We start from the raw sequence: 23,790 nt of genomic DNA, 5'->3' as shown, positions 1-23,790 counted from the left end.
AAAGTGCATTTTTCCTAACAAATATTGATCATTTTTTGGCCGTGTTCTAACAAGTTCGGATCTCTTGTCACACGCAGGTGATGAAAAGGCGGCATTATTCCACTGCGTTGATCTACGTAGTTCGTTGCACAGCCCTTGTCAGTGCACCAGTATATTTGATGCGCGATCCGCAGGTTTTAATGCGCGGGCATAGTGTTTTTCAAAATGAGAATGCGAAGTGACTCGGCAGCCTCGTAGTAATGTTTGCATTCCCTTCCTTGTTTGTTCGCACACGATGGCATGCAGGCCCGAAAAGCATGGCCTTCGAGATGTGCAATCTCGTGACGTATTTTTGGTGTTTTTGGTTTTAAAACGCACATCTCAGAGGCTACACTTTTTTTCGCAATTCTTGCCAAAGCAGCGGCTGCCTTCTACAAAGCCACAAGTGCCATCGCCATCGCCAAGATGTCGACAGTGGTGGGGACTTTTCCTTCGTTGTTTGTGGGCAGCGTTGTCTCTTGTGGCTTGAGGACTTGTGTACTTCTTGCTTCGTCCTTGATAAATCGTCATTCGGGAGTCGAACTAAACATTGTCCCGCTCGCAGCGATAAAAATGATGACCGGTGCTTGGAGCAACGTCAAGTAAAGCACAGTCGTGCACCGTTTCCTTGCGGGCCTTGGTGCCAGGCGACGACTTTGGGTGCGTCATGACCGCTGACTATGGCGTACGGTGCGACAGTGAATTTTGCAACATATCGGACGGGAGTACAGCGAACGACTTCATCGGTGCAGATAACGACGTAGCTGTTTCTGACTGTATTGATGCCGAGATCATAGCTGACGTTGCCGGAGCTGCCACCGCTAAACCCTTTACTGCGCTACCGAGCTTGCATCGGCGTTCAGCGTCGATCACCGCTGTTGTGGCTGAAGGTGCTGAATTTGCTTATTTGGAAAGCTTCAATGATATTGACAATGACTTGATGAATTCAAGGTGCGCGAGAAACAGGACAGGTTTCCGGACTATTTTCATGCGAAATAAAGTGCGGTAACTTGCAAAAGAAGTTGTCACCTTGTTCTTTAGCATATGTGAGCGAATCATCATGCTTGCGCTTTTTCGACTTCCGAAAACTGTGTCGAGCCCTGCAGTGCTTCAATTTAAGCCTTAAATACGCATATTTTGTATTTCGAATTCTCGTTATATCGAACTATTTCGCGGTCCCCTTCGAGTTTGATATATCCGGGATCGACTGTATTTTTTTAAATACTTCGAAGTGAAATTACAGGAAAAAAGTTGCAGAGAATCTCTAAGCACGTTCTAATGACATGAAAGCATTTCGTTTGGCTAGGTTGGTGAAGCGCTGGAGGGGTAATGTTCCCTAGTTGTCTTATCAAGAATGTGGCAATGCAGAGGCTGAATTGTATTTATTTTCACGATTTGATGCAACCACTGTGGTGTCGACAACACTTTACATGCGAAAGGAAAAGACGCCATTTCCTCAACCTCTCCTCCTCCTTCAACTTCTGCGGAGACCCAACTGATGTGGCAGACAACGGCGTGCTCCCTTCGAGTCCGGAGTTCCTAATCTGCCCCATAGACGTCAACGTATAAGAACATCTGAAATTTCGGACGCTGAAACTATTCGGCATCCGATCGTTCGAACTTTCTGCCCAAATTTCAGGTCCAAAATGGCATTAATTAAAGCCCCCACCTCTGCCGCGTCTATCAATAATATCGCAGATTTGAACCAGCGCTTTCGTGAGTCAATCTGCTTGCGGCCGTAGCAGAGTCCGAAAGGCAGCTTTGCCGCAATGCCAAAGTGTGATCGGGTGAAACATATAAAAAATCTGAAGGGGCCTCAGCTACGGCAATGTTTTTACGGATAAGCACCGGAAATGCACGGAGGCGTGATGGTGCCAAACGTGCCCAACCCTTATGATAAGCATCTTCAGCTAACTGTTCTGTAGCGCATGTGGCCTAGTGCAGTGGTATGCGTATAACCCGAACATGCCGCGCCACCGTTCATGCTGCCTCTTTTCGTGAGACCGCTAAGTGTGCCGTACAGGCGCGCTGCCTTCACAAACGAAAGCAGCTCGCCAGCGCCGCACCCTTGAGCGATCGGGAACGGAGTGGCCATGTCATAACTAGGCCTATCAGAACGAACGCTATCATGGCAAACGCGTGCGTATGGTACAGAAAGCGCCTCGGCAGTGACGGCGTCAGCTCGGCTGGCGATGTGCGGCACACAACTAGGAACGATCGGCTTCATGCAGCAGCAAATACTGCGAATCGGCGGAGATTCGGTGATGCGTGTGCGCACACGCATCGGGAAAAGCCGGACGAGTCTTCCGCCACTGCCTTTGCATACCGCGTCATCACTTCCAAACGCTCCATGTGTGAGAGCCATAATCTATTCCGTGCTTTGCTGGTATCAGCAGCGCTCATGACGAGACGCTAATTTGCAATAGACCTCTACCGGCCTACGTCATTCACGTCCCGTGACATCGGTCACGTGACCTCTTGGTGCATGTGCAACGCTGGTGGTTGGCAAAACACTCCCGCTGCGGCTCAGTGTGGTACAGTCGCACGGTGTTTGGCGCACATTTTTTTTTTTCTTTTGAACATTTTCCTTCATCTTTCAAATATAATAATAATAATAATATCTGGGGTTTTACGTCCCAAAACCACGATATGATTATGAGAGACGCTGTAGTGGAGGGCACCCTCCTTCATCTTTTGGTTCCAAGACTATTTGTGGTGTGTGTCGAAGGACATATAAATGTGTCGTGGTCCGCGTGACGAAAAATTTGCCACGCTGCTGGCTGTTTAACTTGGAGAAGTGAACCCACGTGGTGGTCTGTGCGAGGAACAGCGGCATCGTCTACGAAAATGTGCTGCGTTTACTGTGGCGTGTAGTGCGCTTTGAAAGGCAGCAACGATATCGGTTCACCTTTGCGGACGTTGAAACTGACAATATTGTGTGTGGTGTGTGCTGTGTGAATAACAATGCATCTTCTTTGCAAAAACACTGGCACGCATTGTGTCTAACAGGGCCATTTGCAGTGACTGGTTGTCGACGGAACATCAGGATTGGACATTTTATTTGATGCAATGATCTGCGAGTGCGTACATCTCAGTGTTTTTGCTGCGCGCACAAAAAAAAAGAGACATGCATGATGTCGGGGCTAAAAGGTGAGGCTATGCATGAGCTACCAGCGTGCTTTAGCATTGCCGAACATGCATGTACGGTTTACCACAGCGAATACCCAGAACCACACGTGTATCGCCTTTTATTGGAGATGTACGTCTTAATGGAAGAAGTGGAGATTCTTGTTCGTCATATTCTAGTTAGCTTATCTTTATGGCTCGATATTTATGAAGTGACATTCCAAGTTTGTGTACCAAGTCTAAAGGAGAGGAGTAAGTATGGAAGCACGTTGTAGGCGTCAGATACAGCGAAGTAACCCCACAAGAGATTATTTATAATTAAGTTATTGCGTTTAACATCTCAAAACTGCTCAGTGGATTATGAGGAATGCCGTAGGGGAAAACTTTGCTTTAATTTTCATGGGGATTTGTTAACCTCAACCGAACGCACGCCAATGAGTGTTTCCTTCTTTTTTTCTTTTTTTTCATCTCCAATCGGAATTTTGCGCCGTGAGTAAGTATCTAATCCATGACCTCGTGTACAGTAGCCGCCAATGCTGTACATCGTTTAAAACTGCAGTGCAGATTTCGCGACGGAAATTGAGTACGTTCACATCTATGTAATGCTAATATTTTTCCAAACACCAGTCGTCGTGAAAATGTACGACATTCGCTTTCGAAGAGCACAAAATTTTTTTATCGCTGTCATCCACGACGAGCAAATCATATGTTGACCTCACAGAATCGTTCATTATAGGCAGTGACTCTTCCTTTTAACAGCTGTGAGTTCAGAAAATAGCAATTTGCAAAAACCTCTATCGAAATAACGCAGACACACGCAGCGCTGCTATGCAGAGAGATCCCGCCGGCGGAACTTTCTTGCCAACCAGCGCCTGCTCCATAGGCGGGACTTGGGGGCGGCACACTGCCAGTGACGTCACACTGTTTGCAAACAGGGAGAGGTCTATTGGTGGTTGGAGCGTAGTTAAGCGGGGTTCATGGCAGGTACCGAATGTATTCACGAGAGCCTGGGCGCACAACAAAATGCCTGATAAGTGTACTGGGAGGCATTAAAGCTATTTTGGACGTGGCTGTGGCGATTTGACCGCTTGTGCGGAATAAAAAAGCATGAATTCGTTTTTTCGAATGATTTCGCAGTCCCTAGAGAGTCCGAAAAATAGGACGTTGATAGCATTTATTTTCTGAAAGCTCGAATAGTTCAAATAGCCAAATTCCGGTGCAAATCGAATCGAATAGCAAGCTCTATTAAAAATATCCGAAAATTCGAATATTCGCACACCCCACTATTCTGCGGTCCCCGCCAGGTCTGGAAAATCGTTTGGTGACTGCATTACTGTAAAATTCCGAGCAATCACCACCCCTTAAGCGATTCACAATTACTACTGGAAAAGTAAAGGGAGGCACTATCCCAGTACAGCACCAAAATTCAAGATACTGGCAAGAAAGTGTAAACTTCGTAAAATGTTGCAACAAGGACAGAGAGCCTATGAGCAGTGCCCACGTAAGTCCAAAGGCATGCGCTATCTCGACGGCTTTCATTTGAATTCACTCAGAGGTCAGTGGTCACTATGACACACCTCATAATGCCTAAGGTAGCTATGAGGTGTGATGCAAGCTTGGAGTTTCTGAACGAGTAGAGTGGCAGTAGCAGTTGTAGTGTGACCAAATCTTTGCATGTGACTCCAAGCACAGAGATTTTCATGGGCCAAAAAAGTAGAAATGACAGCGGGATTCGTGTTGTCCCGTGTCGTTTCTTCTACGTAGCTTTCGTCTACTGTCAGCGCGACTAAGTCTACACTATGAACAACCAACTGGCCCTTACCCTGGCTCTTCTAGAAATGACACATTTCAAAGCCAGCAGGGCCTGAGCATTGATGTTATGAAGAGGGCTGGCTTGACGATGGCTCTAGTGGGGACGTGTAGTCAGCGATTGTGTTGGTAAATTTCTGTTGTGTAACACGTCCGCATGTATGTCTTTTCTTTATTTCAAATTAAACTCAAATATTCACACACTCCTATGAAACGTCCAATTTGTTTGTGTGCTCCATACTTGAAAGGGTCGATTACCAAGAAATGCATTTTTACTAACACCAATGAAAGCTTTGCTTAAACGGATTCACAAAGCCTGTGAATTCACATATTTTTTGCTCACCAGTTCGACAGACTTCAGGGTCCTTCCGAAATATGAAGTAGTCTAATGCAAACTTGGGATTCCCTGTTGGAGTGAATGACTTGTTCCTTAGGTGAGGCAATGCCCTGTAAAGATGCAAAAATTAGTTGTCATGTTTTGCCATCAATTACAAATACAGTTAAACCTGCCTATAACGAACCTCCATACAACGAATTCCTCGATATCATGAAGTTTGTCTGTTCCCCGCCATTACTCCATAGAAGCACATGTATCCGCGATCTTTATGTAACAAAGTGGCAGTGGGAGATACCCTTGACATAACGAATTTTCGCCGCTGACAACCTAGGGATTTTGCCTTGAATTTCGTCATTTTGGCACGAGCAGGAGCCGCATGCATCTTGTACGGTTGCCCCGCTGACGAGAGTGCGAAGTGGCGGCGTCACGCATGGCGCTATCGAAGCCCCGGCGACTGGGAGGCTAGAGCGAGCGCTCGTTTGTACGTGTGGGTGTGTGCACAGGCGTGCCCTTCCCCCCTCCCTCTCCCTTTTTTCAAACCTCATCCAGCCGCTCGCGGGTGCCACCACGCTAACCGCGCCGGCTTTCTTTAAAAAAAAAAAAAAGTTTTCGCGTTGGCAGCGCCATACTTCAGTTGTTGCAGTAGTCTCTGAACTGCACTTGTTAACGTGGCACCAGGCGACGCCAATAAAAAAAATCCTTGCTCCGTGTCATTACGCTTAGAGTTCGCTCTTTCTTTGCGCGCGTGCGTGGTTTCACTGCGCGCACATGAAGCAACAAAAGCGCTCGTTTGTGCGTGCGGGTGTGCGCGAGGCGGCTAGGCGAGGCCCGTGCTAATCGAGCCGGCTTTCTTGCCGCTGTGGGTGCATGTGCAGGCGTGCCACTTCCTCCCTCTCCCTTCAAACCTCATCCAGTTGCTTGCAGGTGCCATCACGCTAACCGCACTGGCTTTAAGAAAAAAAAGAAAGAAAGAAAGAATATCTGCTTCTGCGTTGGTGGTGCCACTCTTCGGTTGTTGCAGTAGTCTCTGAACTGCACTTCGTTAACGTGGCACCAGGTGACGCCACTAAAAAAATCCTCGCTCCGTGTAGTTAAGCTTCGAGTTCACGCCGCATATGGAGTTCGCTCTTTGTTTCGCCATGCAGCTTTTGCGATTTTTTTAATGCCGACAACTGTGTTGTCACTTCTGAAGAGATGTCAGATCAGGCGCTGGTGGAAACTGTCCGTTACCACGGTGACAATGACGGATTTTCGGAGGTCTACTCGTCACTGTCGTCATGTGCTTTGCCGTCTTGCGCTCTGCAATGGGTTTGCGAGAACGTGGCCTCCGAGATTGGCTCTCAGAGGCCACAGCTAGACGATGACGGAGCAGCGTTGTATTGATGTCCTACAAATGTTCAGGATTGCCATCCCTCACAAACAAGCAATAGAGCAAAATAACGCAATTCTTCGCCGCTAAATAAATGTTTTGGGTGAGCTCTGCCTTCAATTCCCCTTGTGTTCAACTTGTGCGTTTTTTCCCCTGAATTTTCGTGCTGAAACTGGATATAACGAAAACCTGTTTATAATGAATTTTTGCAGGAATTTGTCAATTTCGTTATATCCAGGTTTAACTGTACCACTTTCAGCACATTATTCATTTGGACTAGTAACGATAGCTATTTTTAATAAGATGCAAATTCTGCGTTGAAGTCCAATGAGAAAAAGAACATGGCTAATAGGTGAGTTTGTACACTTCTAGCACTGTGATGATCTCTGCATCCCACTGGATCATGTGGCAAAGATCCACCACCCTCCAAAAGCATTGGCTATGTTACATACAGTTCACTGTTATGAAGTTTAGCTACAATGTGCTGATGAGACATGAAGAGGGCGACGCTGAAGAAAGGGTGAGTTGATAATGAATGATGGCTTGGATTCAAGAATTTCATAGCATCACAGGTACACATACAACTTACTTCGCTGTATTCCTCTTAAAAATTGAGTCCAGAGCGATAACCTGCTGCTTTCCATTGGTTTTGCGATAGATATCCTTCGCCTGAAAAAGGAAATATGCAGAGTAAGAGGTTGCAGTGGAAGGTAATTATAACTGATGTCAGTGGAGCAAATTCACATCACCTTGGAAGTTAAAGATTGTTTTTCATTACTCTCCCATCTATGTGATGTTCCTAGGCAAGTACAGATGCTCACATATAGACAATTGAGCATTGCAGCAAGTTTGCAGTGTTCCTTTGGTTTGACTGTAACAATCAACCCTCAATAATACCGGCACAAGATTGGGGCATGTATCTTTACTCCAGAAATTGAAATATAGGACAAGCATTTTTCCAAAATAATTAGTAGAAGAGCGCCCCTTGACCTACTAGCAGTGCTTGGCACAATTTCTGTGCCATCTGGTGAGCAAAGACAAGAGGAAAAAGGCAAGAAAGTGCCACCATTTTTGCAGTTGTTGTCAACGTGAACGCGCAAGCTTTACAAGCTCTGTGCAAGCACACTTTTCACTTTCTCAGAGTGCAAAATGAGCAGGTCTGCACTAGACTTTTGTGCTGCATCAGAAAACAGTGCGATAGAATTTGCATCAGCAAAAGGGGTACTGTGGCGCTGCAACATTTAGGGTCTTGCCAACAAAACTTCAGGCTGTATGAGTGCAATTTCCACTGAAAACATTGTTCTGCAGCCACTCCTCTGTTGACACCGACCCTGGAAGATCCCATGTTAACATTTCTTCATGAGCATTGTGAACGAGTCCTCCCAGTTAGCAGCAGCAGCAACGTTAATAACCCTTCAAGTGTTAAGGGGGAGAAATTTCTCTAGACATAAGATGCTTTATTATTTAGTTAGGATGACGAAAACTTCGGTCATTATGTATTTTCATGTTGACCATATCAAATATGAGCTGTTTTTATGTAAACCATACCATAAATTTTTACATTATTTATTCATGAAAACTTCATTTGATTTTATTTTTAAATGGACTTACTTAGATCCTGCTGAATGAAATATTATTGGATTCTACAGATATCAAAGGTTTCACAACAAGGGTAATTTTATGGTTCTAGCTTTCCTAGAGCAAAACCTATGAAATATCAAAGTTCTCACTTGAATGACTGAGAAAATGCACCTTTCTTACTTCAAGCTTTCTAAAAATTAATAACCTCCCACTGCAGCAGGTGCCGCCCTATTGCACTCCCTGAGCACACAGCTTTTCCACAAGGCAAGAATGATTGATCAAAATCGAGTGTGGCAAAGCCAAGGAGATATCAGAATATTGTAAGCTTATGAAAAAAACCAAACAGGGAAAATAGCAATAAACAAAACACCATTGGTTGCTGATGTGATATGTGATGTGATGTGATAGCTACAGGTAAAATAGTTATCTTGGATGCATGAAAATTGGTGAGGTTACAGTGGAATCTTGTTAAACCGTACCCACATAAGCTGTGGTTTCTTTTTAAAAGTAGTTAATATGAATCCCTGACTCATGTTCCCTTTAAGTTAATGCATTTATTACCTGCTTAAACCGTAGTTGTACGTCGTATACATGTCAGTTAGTACATAGTATTCCCTTGTCGAATGCCGGTCATAGTCCTCAGTTGCTGTCTCGCGCTCCGACGGCCAACCAATTATGCACAGACTTCGCAAAATTCAAGACGTTCGAGCTAAGCGTTGCATGCATACGCGCGTATCTCCGGGGCCATTGCGCGAGCCTAGCCTCCGAACTGCGCCGTGCGCCATCTCGGAGGCTACGTCGTTTTGGTTACCATCAGAGATGCAATTTCAGCATTTTATTTACGCAAGGCACGTTGCGCGGATTTTTTCATGGGCCGTGCGATGTGGTGAGGATAACGTGCCAAAGCAAAGCAAGTCACTAATGCTGCAAAGAAAGGTAGCCCCAATCAAAGAAGTGGATTTGAGGCTACCTTTCCAGATGTCAGAATGGCACTGATTGTGTGGCTGCATCGTGTGACAGGAGCCCCTTCCAGTCACAACACTGACAGAGAAGGCCTATTCTCAAGACTTAACGGCGAGCTACACTGATCTCGCCTGCAACATCAGCTGGTTTGACCATTTTCTGATGCGAAACAACGTGGCGTCACGCATGGTGATCACGGCAGTGTCGACGCAGCTACTGAAGGGGCGACGACATCAGACGAAACAAGAAACATGCTTCGCTTGATGTGAAATAAAGTTCAGTGCAGCGGCGGGCTCAATTGGCACATGCTATGTGTTAAGCAACTTGAGAAAGCTTTGCTAGGTACAAGTGTTACTGCGAAGCAGAGCAGCCTTACTCGGTCTTTCTGTACTAAATAAAAAGGCAGTGCCGGAAAACGCAGCTGGTTGATAGCTCTGGTATGTCATTACTTTTCTTTAAAACCTTTATAAAGAGCCAGTTAGGCACTCCTGTTGAGAAACTGGGCTGGAGTGATAACGTTTTTAGATAGAACTGGACTTCCCAGTGAAATTTGCGTAACTTTGCTTATCTCTAAAGTATGCTTATTTCAAAATTTTTTCCGGTTTGTACTACTTCGAGTTAACGAGGTATTACTGTAACGCGACATGCTAATGTTTATAGAGCAAGAGGAACTCTCCCTCACCTTGTCCATTGTCTCAGTGACCACAACATCAATGTCCCCTCTCATGTGCCACGACAGGACAGCAGACACATCATCCTCTTCCACCCAAGCAAGGTGGCCAACCTGTGAAAGACATGACAGGTTATAAACAACAAGCACACCGACGGCCAGAAGGAACAGCTATCCACAGGGCTAAGGCTTTAAAGGTTACTTCAGAATGATTTCGCTCAACAGTGCCAATCAGCAATAAAGAACTCCAGGACGGTGCAGAACACGAGGCACATGCACGACGTAAGCTGGTGAAATGGCCTTCTAAGAGGCCGACGTAAACTCTTTCAGGATGCTCACAAAAGGAACTGGTCCTAAAAATAGTGGTTTATTGTGCAAAAAGTTATTCAAATACTGTCAAGTGGACATTCTGATTGCGTATTATACTGTGAATAATAGTGAGTTTGACACTATGAACACTTTGCTGTTTCTAAACTGAAAGCTTACTTAAGGGGCAAGATTGTGGTAAACAAGCATCATGACAAGACTGTGCTACCACTCATGGTCGTTGGTCATGTCACTGTCGTCCCGGTTGACAGACAGTACTTCAGAAATGTTTCCTTGCTTCCCATGAATTCAGTGGGGTCATCGCGAGCTACTTCCAGCAGCTACCATCGGTATAGCTGCCGAAGGTACCGCAGACTCTGATTGGTGGATGAGAACGAGTGCCTGCCAACGCAAGTGAAGAAAACTTCAGACGTGTCCGACAACCTATGCCTTGGGGTGTCATGATGCGTCACGCCCTCTGCGGCCAGCACTGAGAGATGCATTTGACGCACAGGCACGTGCCAATGCATGGCGACACATGCCTGCAGCCTTCACATCGACGTGGAGAAGGGAGGGTTTCGCAGCACTTTGGGAAAGCTGTTGGGGTTCCTCAAGGCCAAAAAGTTTTAAGAGCCTGTGTCCATCATTATATATAATAATAACAACAATAATAATAATAATAATAATAATAATAATAATAATAATAATAATAATAATAATAATAATAATAATAATAATAATAATGTGCAGGGTGCTTTTTTTTTTTAAAGGGCCCCTAAACCCCCTCCGACATTTTCCCAAACATTTCAAGTAAACAAGCGCATCGCGTGCAGAATGCCGTCGCGATCAACGATGCCACACACCGCAGCGCTACAGGTCGCGGGCGCGCCACAATTTCGAAAAAACAATAGCTTCTCCTTTCCGGTCCCCGCCATTCCTGCCACTGACATGTGTGACATCACCAGTGAAACTATGACGTTATCAGTTTCGATGCTTGCGATTGGCCGAACGACAACCGACGACTTCCGGTTACTCTGCAAACAGCTGTTCGTGCGCACCTTGCTGTTCTTGGTCGTGTTGCCGCTTGCGAATCGACATCTGCGGCCCGCAAGGGCCTGCTCACGCTAGCGGCAAGCCTGCCGCAACGGCGCGGTGCCGCAGAACGTCGGCCGTCACTGCACGCGCGACACCAGTCCAACTTGCACAGCAAGCCACGCCAGCAAGCCTCCGAAAAACATGGCCGCAGTGCCAAAAGCGGTTGTCGTCCACCTCGAGTCTATCAAGTGGCCGCCGTGTGCTCTGTAGCATGTAAGCTCCGAACTGATGCTTCCATTTGCTTTAGATTCATGTCCTTAAGCTTCAACAGCAAGGTATTCGTACCGATTCAGCCCCGTTTTGGAGAGCCATACTCAAATAATCGATGCTGTAGGCTTAGCGAGTCGAGAAGGGCGCTTCCGAATGCTTGGAGGACATAGATTACGCGTTTGTTAGTTGTTTCTAATCCTCCATAGCTGGCGCCACTTGACCTGGCGCCAGCTTGGGGACATTTTATTTGGTTTTACGCGACGCTTTCTTTAATGCCGGACAGACTAAAACGCAACCGCCAAGTCGCTAGTGTAATTACACATCCACGCCTTGCGGTTTGATGAGCTCCGTGAACTCATCTCGAGCCGAGGTGGTCTGGCACGGCGTGTCCCCGTACGGGTCCCATCACGTTGGCGATCCTTTGAAGGCGTGCGCGCAACACAGGGTCCATACCGGCACGATTCGTAGGGGCACGGGCCGGCACGGCAGCAACAGCGGTTAGTCAACGAACAGTGCACCCAGATACCACACAGAGTTGACGGCGAGCTGGAGCGTCGGAGTCGTCGGAGTCGCGGCAACCGGAAGTAGACGCTGTCTCGAACAGCGCGTCAGCGGTGACGTATGCCACGCGAGATGAGGAGGGGCATTCAGCGAGGAGGGCAAAGCGATTTTGCAAGAAGGTAACGTAGGAAAGAGGGAAAGAAGCGATTGTCGCGTTTCGATCATCAAATGCGTGTAACTCCGCTATTACGGCACCGTTTCAAAAAATTCTCACGGCTACGCGTTCGTTGTAAATTCGAGCACAACTTCCTCACCTCAACTAAATTTCGACCGCTGGGTGGTTTAGGGGTCCTTTAAAAACAATACAGATTTTTCTTACACAAATGCTATGAATGTCAGCCTCCTGTCATTTTCGCACACGAATTCTAAATCGAGGCAGAAATACCTTGCCGCAACTAAAGTGACAGAGAAGTTCTAATTACCAAAAGCTCAATAATTTTCTAATTACTGACTTGAACGCAGTTGTTTATATAGGGAAGTTGTAGGGTGTCACAATTTACAACACACCCATTTTTTACAAATTGCAAAAGTTGCATATGTAATTTTAGATATTCATCATTGAATTTTAATGGCAATATCAAAACTTGGTCAGATGGTTTGGTCAGGATATGGGAGTCTTCAGGACAAATAGAGAGAACTGGCACGCACGAGACCGTGTCCAGAATTCATCAAAACTCAAAAACTATGACTTAACCCTTTACTTAAGGAGGTACGTACCTATTAAAGAAGTTTTGCTGTCCAGCAAATGTATGGTGAACGTAAGCTACATCAAAAGCTTCTAATCTGGTTGTTGCACAGATGACGCTTTTGGGGTTCAGGAGTGCCTAAATTGTTGCGTGGGTGTGTGCTTATCAATCTCTCTCCAACAATACCTATACACGGCACGCTCTCAGTTCTATTCGTGCTAACAATGGGCACAGGTACTATTTGGTTGATTATCCTCATTACTTTACAAATGCTTCAAAACATTCTGGTAACCAGTGGTCACAGAAATGGCAATAATATGCTGTCTATTCTGGAACAGTGAATAAATTATTTTTTCTTTTACCTTGCCAAGCACACCAGGCTCGTCTGGGTAAGGTGGAGGCACGTACACACGCCTGTTCTTATTGTCCAATGCCTGCTTCTGTTGCTCAGAGATCTTCAGGGCAGGACCAACATGATGCTCCTAAGATATGAAAGCGTGGATAAAGATGAGATGTAGGCAGCCTGGTGTCTGCAATAGCACCCACCTCCTTGATGAAATTGCTGTTGAACCCGATCCTCCTCAGTTCGCCCCTGTACTTGGATTCTTCTGTCTGGGCGTCACGTATTACAGCTGCAACAAAAAGTGACCTTCCCTCAAACGTTTCATCAAAACTATCATTTCTTTCAAATACAGGCTGCACATATCTTGTACGATGACAAACCACCATGCTTCCCTTCATCCAAGAATTCACAATAATAATAATTAAAAAAAGTCATGTTGACATCTGCTACAACAAAATTTCTGCCACAATGGAGAATTCTCCATTTCCAGTCAGCTACCCATAGAAACTGCTACAAAAAGCTCCTCACACCAAATAATTTTCCAATAAGTATTTCGATCTCAACAGTTAAGCTAGACAAGGAGGAAGTGCTTGTTCAGGATTTCCCTAAAACTTGGAATTTTACACGGGACTGCAACCTCGATCCGGTGAGTAACTTGCCGTCCAAGACCCGTGTCTTCATGCAACGTACCTTGCAGTACTACACGCAAATGTCCAATCATTTTTTTCAACAGAGAGCCAGTCGACAAGAAATCTTCGATCCATTACAATGCAGCTGGAGAGTAGTGCAAGTGCCATGGTGAAATCGTGCTTCATCCTCCACAGCTTCTGCAGTGTTTGTGATGCTGCACACATACTACAGCCAGTCAAAATGCAACTAGTGCCTGCCACTATTGACACTGTTGTGGATGACTACCACAAGGCACACAGCCAATAAGCGCAGAGTAAAAACAACACTGATGTCATCACTGCACACAGAAATGCTGTGCAGGCTCAAACCATTATGGCTTTCCAATCATTTCCACATGGTTGCCACTGATGGGCACGACGATGGGCACTCTGCCAGTTTGTTTCAGTTGCCCACTAGCACCTCTCTTAGACTTTTGCTGCACATCCCGCACAGCGTGCTTTGAGCGTAGTCCAAATTAACTGAGATGTAGCTATATATGTCAGAACTGTCAAGATTTTGATGCCATTAATTAGTGTATATGCTTGCTAAGGCCAAAGGAAGATAACTAGAGGTGTGCGAATAATAGAAATTTTGAATATTTTTCTAATAGTGTTTGCTATTCGATTCGATTCGCACTGGAATTTTACTATTCGAACAATTCTAACTTCCCAAAGACAAATACAGTCAACGTCCGATTGAAAGTGACCCCTTCAAATTTTCAATATGCTTCACCTCGTTACATATCGTATTGCGGCAAAGCCGCCTTTCAAGAAAGCGATTCGTTGGGCAAGTTGGTGATCCATAACATTACTTTTTTGCGCTGTTAGTAATATTTCAAGCTCCGTTACGGTCGCAAATGTATTAACTCAAGAAAACGCTGGTTCCAACATGGAGATGAAAGATGTGGCAGAGATGGGGGCTCAATTAATGCTGTTTTGGACCTGAAATTTGGACAGGAAGTCCGAAAAATCGGAAGCCAAAGCTTTTTAGCATCCAAAATTTTAGATGTTCTTATATATCGACGTCTACGAGGCAGATTTGGAAGTCCGGACTTGAAGGGAGCACACCCTTGTCCACCACATCACTTGGGCTTCCACAGCAGTTGAAAGAGGAGGAGAGGTTAAAAAAATGGCATCTTTGCCTATCACATGTGAAGTGTTGTCGGCAACTCTTTCGTTGCACCAAATCATGTACATAAACACAATTCGGCCTATACGTTGCCTCATTCTTGATAAGACAACTATGAAACACCAACCCAGCGAAAAGAAACACTTTCATGTTGCTATCTCATAAGAATATGCTTAGGAATCCTCTCCAACCTTTTATCTGCAATTTCGCTTCAAAGTATTAGAAAAATATTCTAGAAATATTCGAAAAATATTCTATTCGATTCGCACTCGCACTTCAATATTCGAATTCGCTTTGCACCCAAAATTTTGCCATTCGCACAGCTCTAAAAATAACAAATTATCTGATTCTCTAAATTAACAGAAGTCAAACAAACTCACATTTATCTTGCATGTGGCCAAAAACAAAATTTTGTTTGTTAACAAATTTTTTCCTGTACACTGTCAATTATGCAACAGTAGGACTTGACTACAATGCACTGTTAGTGCTAGGCTTCATTCAATTAACCCCTTAAGGGGAGATGCGGGTCGAAATACGCGAGTTTTTTCAAAAAATTATTGATTTTTCGATTTCACCTGTTTTGTTAAGATTAGTATCTCTGCTGTTCCGAAAATAAAAATCAAAGTCGAGACTCAGCTGGAAATGCGTTAAAATTGCGTCTAAAGAGCCCAAGGTGGCTGTTAATCTTGTCCGAAAGTGTGACGTCTTCTAGCGCCTCGCTGCCGATAACGTGCGGCCGCTTGCCATTGGGGATCGCATGAGGCGATCTTCAAATAACCATGGTTTCCCGCGCTACAGAAGCGCAAGAAATAATAAAGAAAGCATGCTTTTGCCGCGCTTTTCGAGCGCTGCGACTGGTTTTTAAATCACGTGGGACGGATCGGGGACCGCCATTGGCCGCTGCACGCCTTGCGTGTTGTGAAGCCTGCTTGCAGGGTCCGTGTTTCATCGAGCTGCGCAGCTGAACGTTTCTCTCGCGTATTTATTTTCATCATGGATGAAGAGAACCGTAGCAAGCGCAGTCACCGGCCAGTGAAGTATCGCTTGGTGAACAAATTTTGAGGACGCCAGCGCAAATTGAAGCCAAACACTCGCCGAACGGCAAGTGCGTCTGCTGCCGCGAGGCCTAGCGACGGCGACGGCGATGCTTCCGACGAGTTTGCCACGGCGTTCGAGTATGTCAGGGCCTCTCGAAGAGAACATCGAACTCTTCGACAACGAAGAAAGATCACGGTAGAAAGAGTCTTCCTTGATCGCTGACATAACAGCATTGAACATCCTCATGATTGGTGCAGCGTGTCCGTGTCACCGTTCGGGAATACGCGTCCGGGAATCAGCTTACAAACGCAAAGGCATCGTTTCTGGAACTGCAATGCGAGAACAGCGAGTGCCCCGAAAGTATTCTTTCGATGACGTATACGTTGCGGCGAGTTGCTCCGAGCGAGGAGGCCAGCATAGGGGCGGCAAGTGGCGGACCGATCGCAAGCAGAACCTACGGCAGCGGGAGCTCGTGCAATAACTACTCTGCTCGAAAGAGCAGTGAAGGAGAAACTTATGGCGCTGGCTCATTTTAGTGGCAGTGGCTACTAGAAGAACAATTTACCTCTTTTGTGTGCAATTTTGATCGGATTTTGTTACCTGTTTCATAAATAAACATCCAATGTTAACTTTAAAATTCGTTTTTCTCAAAACACACTTTTTGGCAACTTTTTCAGCATACCCCTCTTGTTTTGGTATTTCTGGTGCTCGGATCTGCATGAAATTTTGCCCAAATTTTCTCTAAGGTGTGAGGAGTGCAGTTATCTCCTCCAAATCTCAATGTTATTTATGCATATTAGAAAATTCGCAAGTAAACATTTACCGGGGTCTGGGTAATATTTGGATTTCCCATGTTTGAATTTTTCACGTCTAAAAAATATTTTCTATGCACTTTCTGGATAGTTTTCGGCACTCTACAGTTCAAATGGAACAATATGAGCCATTAATTGTCAAAATGTATAGATGTTTAAGGATCGAAATAGGGGGGCTAAAAGGCCTATGTTTTACACATTTGTCATGGTGCAGAACAAAAAGTATGCAACTTACAAGAAAACTAATTATATATTTGAAATCAGCATAAAAATCTCTACAAATACCCCAAGTTTCATTGCTCTAGGATGAATATTAAAAAAAAAGTGTCTTCGATCCGCATCTCCCCTTAAGGGGAGACACTGGTCTGGGAGGCGGAAAAATTTTGAAAAAAACAATTTTCTGAAATATTTTTTTTGATAATCTAGAAGGTCTAAAAAAGTCGTTTCCAAAATATTACAGACATGTAATGCATACTTGCCGAGTTATTTGGTCTTGAAGTCAGTTTCATGACCATTTTTGCTCACCAAAGCACCTCAAAAAGTCCCATTCAATAGCGCACCGTGCAGCAACCACATTAAGTATCACAGCCATTTTGGTCTAATTTGAAACACACACTTTTCTATTAGCTGTTCCTAGCACAAGAACGCTTTTTATCTAGCAGAGGCGAAGCCATTGCGCTCTAAAAAAAAAAAATTGCTTGCACAGCATTGGTGCATTTCTATCACACGGGGTAAATTATTCCTTCCATCTTGGATGCTTGAGGATGCTTCTGCTAGACAGTGGTGCATCGTCGCATTGTTCGCCATTTTGCGGAGATGGCTAACTGATCACAGTGCAATGGCAGGCAGTCGTTAGAAGTTCAGAATTTGCTCGTGCATTTGGGAGGAAGTGATATCGGCAGCTGCAAGAATGCAGTATATCACCAGCGAGACCAGAGTGAAAAGAAACCATACTAAGAAGAATAATGATGACTATGTTCCTGGTGGCTTCTACTATCCTAAGAACACCAATTCAAGCCTTTTCCAGTTCAAAATAAGTGCCCACCATGTTTCTAAACTTCTTTTCTCATTTTTGCAAAACCACATTTTTCATCACATTATAGGCTGTTGCCCACAATATCTTTTGATGTAGTGGTCAGATTTGATAATTTTGTGGTATTTGAAAGCTTATGCATTGATTAGTGCAAGAAAACCAAGAAATTACAACATTTTTATTAATAACTGTGATTTAATTAGCAGCAAAATTAAGCAACAGTTTCTGATTTCTCATTAGTGTACTTGTTATGGCCATAACTTTTGAATAGATAAAGCTAAAAATTAAGTTATGGTTATGTTGCACTCTCTGGTCTTTATAGGATGCAGTGATATCAAATTCATAAAGGTATTTTGTGAGAAAGCTGTCAAAAGTCTGGGCAGAATGCAAGTGTATGGAACAGTCAAAATCTTACAATCCGTGCATGACAGACAAAAAGTAATTGCATATTTGTTTTCAGCAGTCGAAAATACATATTGTGTGTAAATTTCAGCCAGAAATACTAAAAATTGAGACAAGCAGTTTTCAGACCAGTGTCTCCCCTTAAGTGCCAATTAAATTACGAAAAATTGTTCCAAAATTGCCAAATTTTGTTTATGATGTGAAATGCTTCAGTAACATGTTCAAAACGAAATAATACTTGTGAAAACATTTTACAACAGATAAAATTGCTTTATTCGTGATATTTTGCACCGTCATGTAATACCCAGGCCCGTAGCCAGGAATATTTTTCTGGGGTGGCACTTGCTGAAGAAGGCCTTGAAAAACACCTATTTTTATTATATTTATTTTCCGTAAAACACCCCCCTCCATCAGAATTTCGGAGGGGGTGCTGCCCAAACTCCTAACCAATTTCGCCGTTTAGTGTGCAGACTCTCATTCAATACAGTATAACCTCGTTACAACGGATCTGCTTACAACAGACATTTGGATACTACAGACCAATTTGTGGCGTTATGCGGACCTCCCCATCTGTTCCATTGATTGAGCTTCGTTTACAACGGCTTCCTGTACAACGGACATTCGGATATAACTGACTAAAATGTGAGGCCAGCAAGGTGGTCAGGACCCCTTTACAGCGGACTTTTCTACCACGGACATTCCAAATTCAATAACTTCCAACTTCAAACATCACTTGGCATACTTTTGGGACGGGAACAGTGCGCCGGATATCGACGTACCGATTTGAGAACAAAGGCCGCCGATCTCCAGTCTGTAAATGATCAGTTATGCCTAGCTGCGGCAACAAAAAATCGGCACGCAGCATGCCTGGTCTTGTGTTTTGGGGTCCCGACATGTGAAATTGTGAACCGCTGCCACCACCGCTCCGAACGGTCGTTGCACGGTGAGCTTGGCAGGGGGGTACGCTGCTGAAGCGTAAATGCCCATCCGCGGTTCCGAGGAGCCAGAGGGAGATGTGATTCGCTGCTTGCGACGGAGCACGTTGCGGCTTCTTCGCTGTTCTTGCCCGTAAAGTTCGGATTCGTCTCGTACATGGGCATCGTGAGCGTAGCCACGACTTCAAGCAGAAAGCTCGGTTGCGATGTGCGTGGCCGCGGTGCCCGATGTTTCAAAGTATGTCATGCTCAATCGCGAGTACAAAGAGTTGTCCCCGGATGGTCTTCGTCACGAGGTACGAAGTGCTGATGAGCGGAACCCCTAACCGCGGGTGCGACAAGTCTGAGATGCAAGACTGCGATGTTTGTGACGAGTGCGGTGCGATATCGAAATCTGACGACTGAGCTTCCGCTTGAAGCTGCCAAAGTAAAGCGTAATTATATTCTAAATGAATGTCGATCCGTGAACACAGAACGAGTGCGAATGCGTCACTAAGTAGCGCAATTTTCGACAGCCGTGACCTCTCGACACGCTAGCAGCAGACGACGCTCTCTTGGAGAGAGCATTGGTCCAATGGCAGGACGTGCTGGAACAACATGGCAGAAGCAGCCAATCGGAGGCCTCGAAACGAACGTCAAATGTTTGCCTTTTGTACATTTGTTTCTGCATGGAGGAGCTAGCTGGAGCGGGGAATTGGCATACAGAAAAATGCTCTTTCCGATGAGCCCAGAATGGCGGTGCCCGGTTGCCCCGTTGCGGAGCTATAACTTTTTTAAAAACGCTGTTTTTTTTTTTTTTGCGATTTCCGAATTAATTCTTGCTACCTTGGCAGGCGCAACAAATTTTTTACAGCACTTCTATGTAGCTTCCGTTCTTTCACCGCGTTTCTGACTCTTAATTCTCTCCGGTAGTGTAAATTGTAATAGTGACAGGGCCTGTCATAATAGCGCCGTACTTATAGTGACGGGCCCCATCATTCTAAAGCAGCAACTACGGTGACGGGGGCCGTCCCCGTAGTTGTGAGGGGCCCCTTTACCGTAGATTTATGGTCGTTTTAGACGCCCTCGGCCGTGTGGCGATCGTGGCGTAGTTGGTTGGCGCGCTCTCCAAGGAGTGCTAAGGCTGCAGGTCGTCAGTTCCTTCCACACCCCCCCCCCCTTTTTTCAGGTTATGCGTCAACGTCAACGTTACTGCTCTGAAGGGGCCGTAACTTTTTCGTTCAAGTCTGCGGCGGTTAGACAGCCCTAGCGTTCGGATGATGCGTTGTTCCTGTGCAACCTCGGTTCTAATCGCGCTGAACAAGAAATTTTTCCATCTTTTTTTTTTCTTTTTTCAGTATTGTTTCAAGTAGTGTTACTTCTTTTTAAAAGATAATCGTGTTGGACAACATTCTACAGTGGAGCGACGGGAGGAGCCGACTGTAGAATGTTGACGGTACTGCAATGACGGGCCCCATCACCGTAGTCAGTGCCTTATAACATACCCATTCAGCGTATACAGTAAAACCCCGTTAATTCGGACTTCACGGGACCAGAGAGAATGTCCGAATTAACCGAGGGTTCGAATTATCGCGAGTACGATCAAAACACTAGAAAAATGTTTCCGCCACCACCAGACTTTTATTTCTTAAAGAAGTCGGTGATCGCGGTTTGCTTCGCGGAGGCAACGTGCAAGGAAATCACAATTTTGCTAAGTTCCTGAAGGTGGCTGTCCGCGCACACTGTGCCGCAAAGCGGCGGTCTAGCTGACGCAGCCACGCTTGAAATATTTCGGCCGTCATCCAAGCCTTTCTATTAAAGCGGTAGTCGACAGGCAGCTGCTTAATGTTCTTAAAACATCTTGGCTTCGCAGCCTTTCCGATCACCAGCAGCGGCAGCTACTCTGTGCCGGTCATGTTCGTAGCCAGAAGAACCGTCACCCGCTCTCTACTCCGTTTCCCGCCGACGCACGGGTCCCCCTTAAACACGATCGTCTTCTCAGGCAGAGCCTTAAAGAACAGCGCTGTCTCGTCAGTGTTGATAATGTTGCACGGCTCGTACGTAGAAAGGCGTGCGGAAAGTCCGGAACGCCAGGCCTGCACAACGCTTCACCGCGCACGTTGCGGAACACCAGGGGTGCTATCGCGGAACGATGCCTTATGCCATATTCTACGCTATTCTTATCATCCACCACTCGTGGCTAAAGCCCCTAGTGGCTGGCTGATCGCGTTGATAACGCGGACGGACCGTCGCCATGTTGCCTGTTGCTGATGACAGTAGCGATGCACTGCCTTTCATTGTGTATGTGCCTCCGAGATGCAAAGCTCGTTTTAAATCTCGGAGGCCATAATCCGATCTCGTTACCTCGTTTTAAATCTCGGAGGCCATGATCCGATCTCGAAGTGTTAGATGCGCCGTCGATTTCGGCTGCGAATCCGAATTATATCCGAACCGCGGCCGTGGCGGTATCCGCTGCTGCTTCCCCGTCTCGACCCGACCTCGGTCGGGAGTTCGAATTAACCGAAGCGCGGTCGAATCTGTCCGAATTAATGAGAGTTCTCAGCCATAGAACAATGCACATTTTGGACGGGACCAGACGCCGCGTCCGAATTAACCGAAATTCCGAATTAACGGGGGTCGAATTAACGAGATTTTACTGTACATAAAAGTCTGTTGTAACAGTACTTGAATTTTACATACTCCCTTTACAACAGACCAAAATACTCTTCACTATGAAGGTCTGTTGTAATGAGGTTATACTAATTACGCCAATCACAGAACCCATGCTGCCGTATATGTTTTAAATAGGAAAACACCATTTGACGAGCTAAGCTTGTCAAAAGCCTCTTGAAACATTGCTGAAGAGCCATGACGAGCACAGCTTGTCATAAGCAAAAAAGTGACAATTTCTCAAGCTCATCATAAGCAGTTAAGGGGTTAAGGCGTGGGCACAGCGATTAAAAATATCTTCTTATTTACAGAAATCTTTAGTTGAAATTTGGTAGATGTACACAATTTATCACACCGATACCAGAACTCAGAAAGATTTACTGTTACCCGTTTCAGCTACATTTTCCATGTTAAGAAAATTATTTCATTGTTTAAATCTGTGACAAAGTACAGCCACCAACCAATAACTTTGACTCAATGGGGACCGCCGTGAAGTCCAATTGAGCTCAAATGAAGATGTTGAATAAACTCAACAGTTTTCCTTCCCCTCTAAAACCATGTTATATAAACGGAACACTATTTTTTCTCAATGCTTTAGGCATTTACTGTATTCCACTGTGCTCTGCAATGAACTAGAATAAAAGCGTATGATACAGAGGTGGCGTCTGTCACGGGAAGCAAGGGTGCTCTATTGGAGCCCTAGTGGCATGCCTGTCCATCAGTGAGAAACTACAAAAGTCTTAATGTTTCAAACCCAGGCAAAGTTGAAGAAGTTCATTGTAAACAGCAAGTATTAATGCATGCAACAGGCCTAAAAATACAGTGAAAGCATCCTGCCTTCGAGTTCAATATAGATGTTCTCAGTTGTCTGGAAGAGGTCCTCAAAAGTCTGCAGCTGCTTCAGCAGATCTGTCCTCTTCTTGGTTAATTTCGCCATCTCTTCTTGTTTTGATGCATCTGAAAGAAGTGAATGCAGAACAAAGGTTCTTAAAAACATGTGCAAGCGAATGTTTGCGAATCAGTCAGCTGTGAAAAAGTAGAATCAGGAAAGAAATGCCTAGAGTTGAAACCCGGTAATGCGAAATCTTGAATTTGGACTGCACAGATGGTCCCGGCAGAAGTGCATGTAGTACTTTAAAAAAACTCCAGTAAATTAAAGTTCTAAGTATTGCCCCACAATTATTTCTAATGAAATATCTCACTGCTATGCTCCCTTCCACCATTAGAAAAAAAGCTGCATTGTGTTACCTCTATCTTCAAGGTATAGTAATACCTCGTTAACTCGAACTCGTATATCTCGAAAAATCGGCTAAGTCGAAATTTTCCGCGGTACTGAATGATTTCTCATAGGTGCAGTGTGTTTATTGCCCTTTACCTCGTAGTATTTCTGTGCCCGCTTTCAGATATCTCGAAATCTTGATTGAGAGTGGAACAAAAACTTCGCCACCGAACCGTTTCACAAGGTTCGCGCGAGGCACTTATGACAAAGCAGACACTATTCCCGAATGTGAAGTTGGAACCTAGCGGCAAAACAACTTTGTCAAGCAACCCTGTGTCATTTCATGTGACGCTATAGACGTGCACATAGTGCACAGAGGCAGGCCCTGCAAAATAGCACGGTTCATATGGTTCGCGCGGATTTTTTTGTCGGCCGTTTGGTGTGGCAAGGATAACGCTGCCAAAGCAAAGCAAGTCACTGCGAAGAAAGGTAGCCCTAATCAAAGAAGCGGATTCAAGGCTCGAAGTTTCCGGATGTCAAAACGGTGCTGATTGTGTGGTGTGGCTGCATCGTGCGAAAGGAGCCTAGCCTTCCAGTCACAACGACATTGACAGAGAAGGCCGATTCTCTGGACTTAGCGGTGCGTTACACCGATCTCACCTGCAACATCGGGTCGCTTGACCATTTTCTTAAGTGAAACAATGTGGCGTCACACATGGTGATCGTGGTAGTATCGATGCAGCAACTCAAGGGGTGACGACATGAGCCGAACAAGAAACATGCTTCGCTTGATGCGAAATAAAGTTGAGTGCAGCAGCTGGGACAATTGGC

General features: G+C 45.2%; 1 protein-coding gene across 1 annotated transcript in view; it reads right to left on the bottom strand.

Annotated features, from left to right (window-relative positions):
* Positions 1 to 23,790, bottom strand: part of LOC119396986 (structural maintenance of chromosomes flexible hinge domain-containing protein 1) — a 218,328-nt gene that overhangs the window by 19,037 nt on the left and 175,501 nt on the right. Inside the window, exons 40-45 of the mRNA XM_049416665.1 lie at positions 22,558 to 22,697; positions 13,278 to 13,427; positions 13,094 to 13,213; positions 9,886 to 9,987; positions 7,249 to 7,328; positions 5,297 to 5,400 (exon numbers count right to left, since the gene is read on the bottom strand). Coding sequence (XP_049272622.1) covers positions 5,297 to 5,400; positions 7,249 to 7,328; positions 9,886 to 9,987; positions 13,094 to 13,213; positions 13,278 to 13,427; positions 22,558 to 22,697 — 696 coding nt within the window. The remainder of the gene's footprint in view (positions 1 to 5,296; positions 5,401 to 7,248; positions 7,329 to 9,885; positions 9,988 to 13,093; positions 13,214 to 13,277; positions 13,428 to 22,557; positions 22,698 to 23,790) is intronic.

The sequence above is a fragment of the Rhipicephalus sanguineus genome, chromosome 6 (genome assembly GCF_013339695.2).
Source record: "Rhipicephalus sanguineus isolate Rsan-2018 chromosome 6, BIME_Rsan_1.4, whole genome shotgun sequence".
Lineage (NCBI taxonomy): Eukaryota > Metazoa > Arthropoda > Arachnida > Ixodida > Ixodidae > Rhipicephalus > Rhipicephalus sanguineus.
This window is presented reverse-complemented; position numbering and strand designations above follow the sequence as displayed.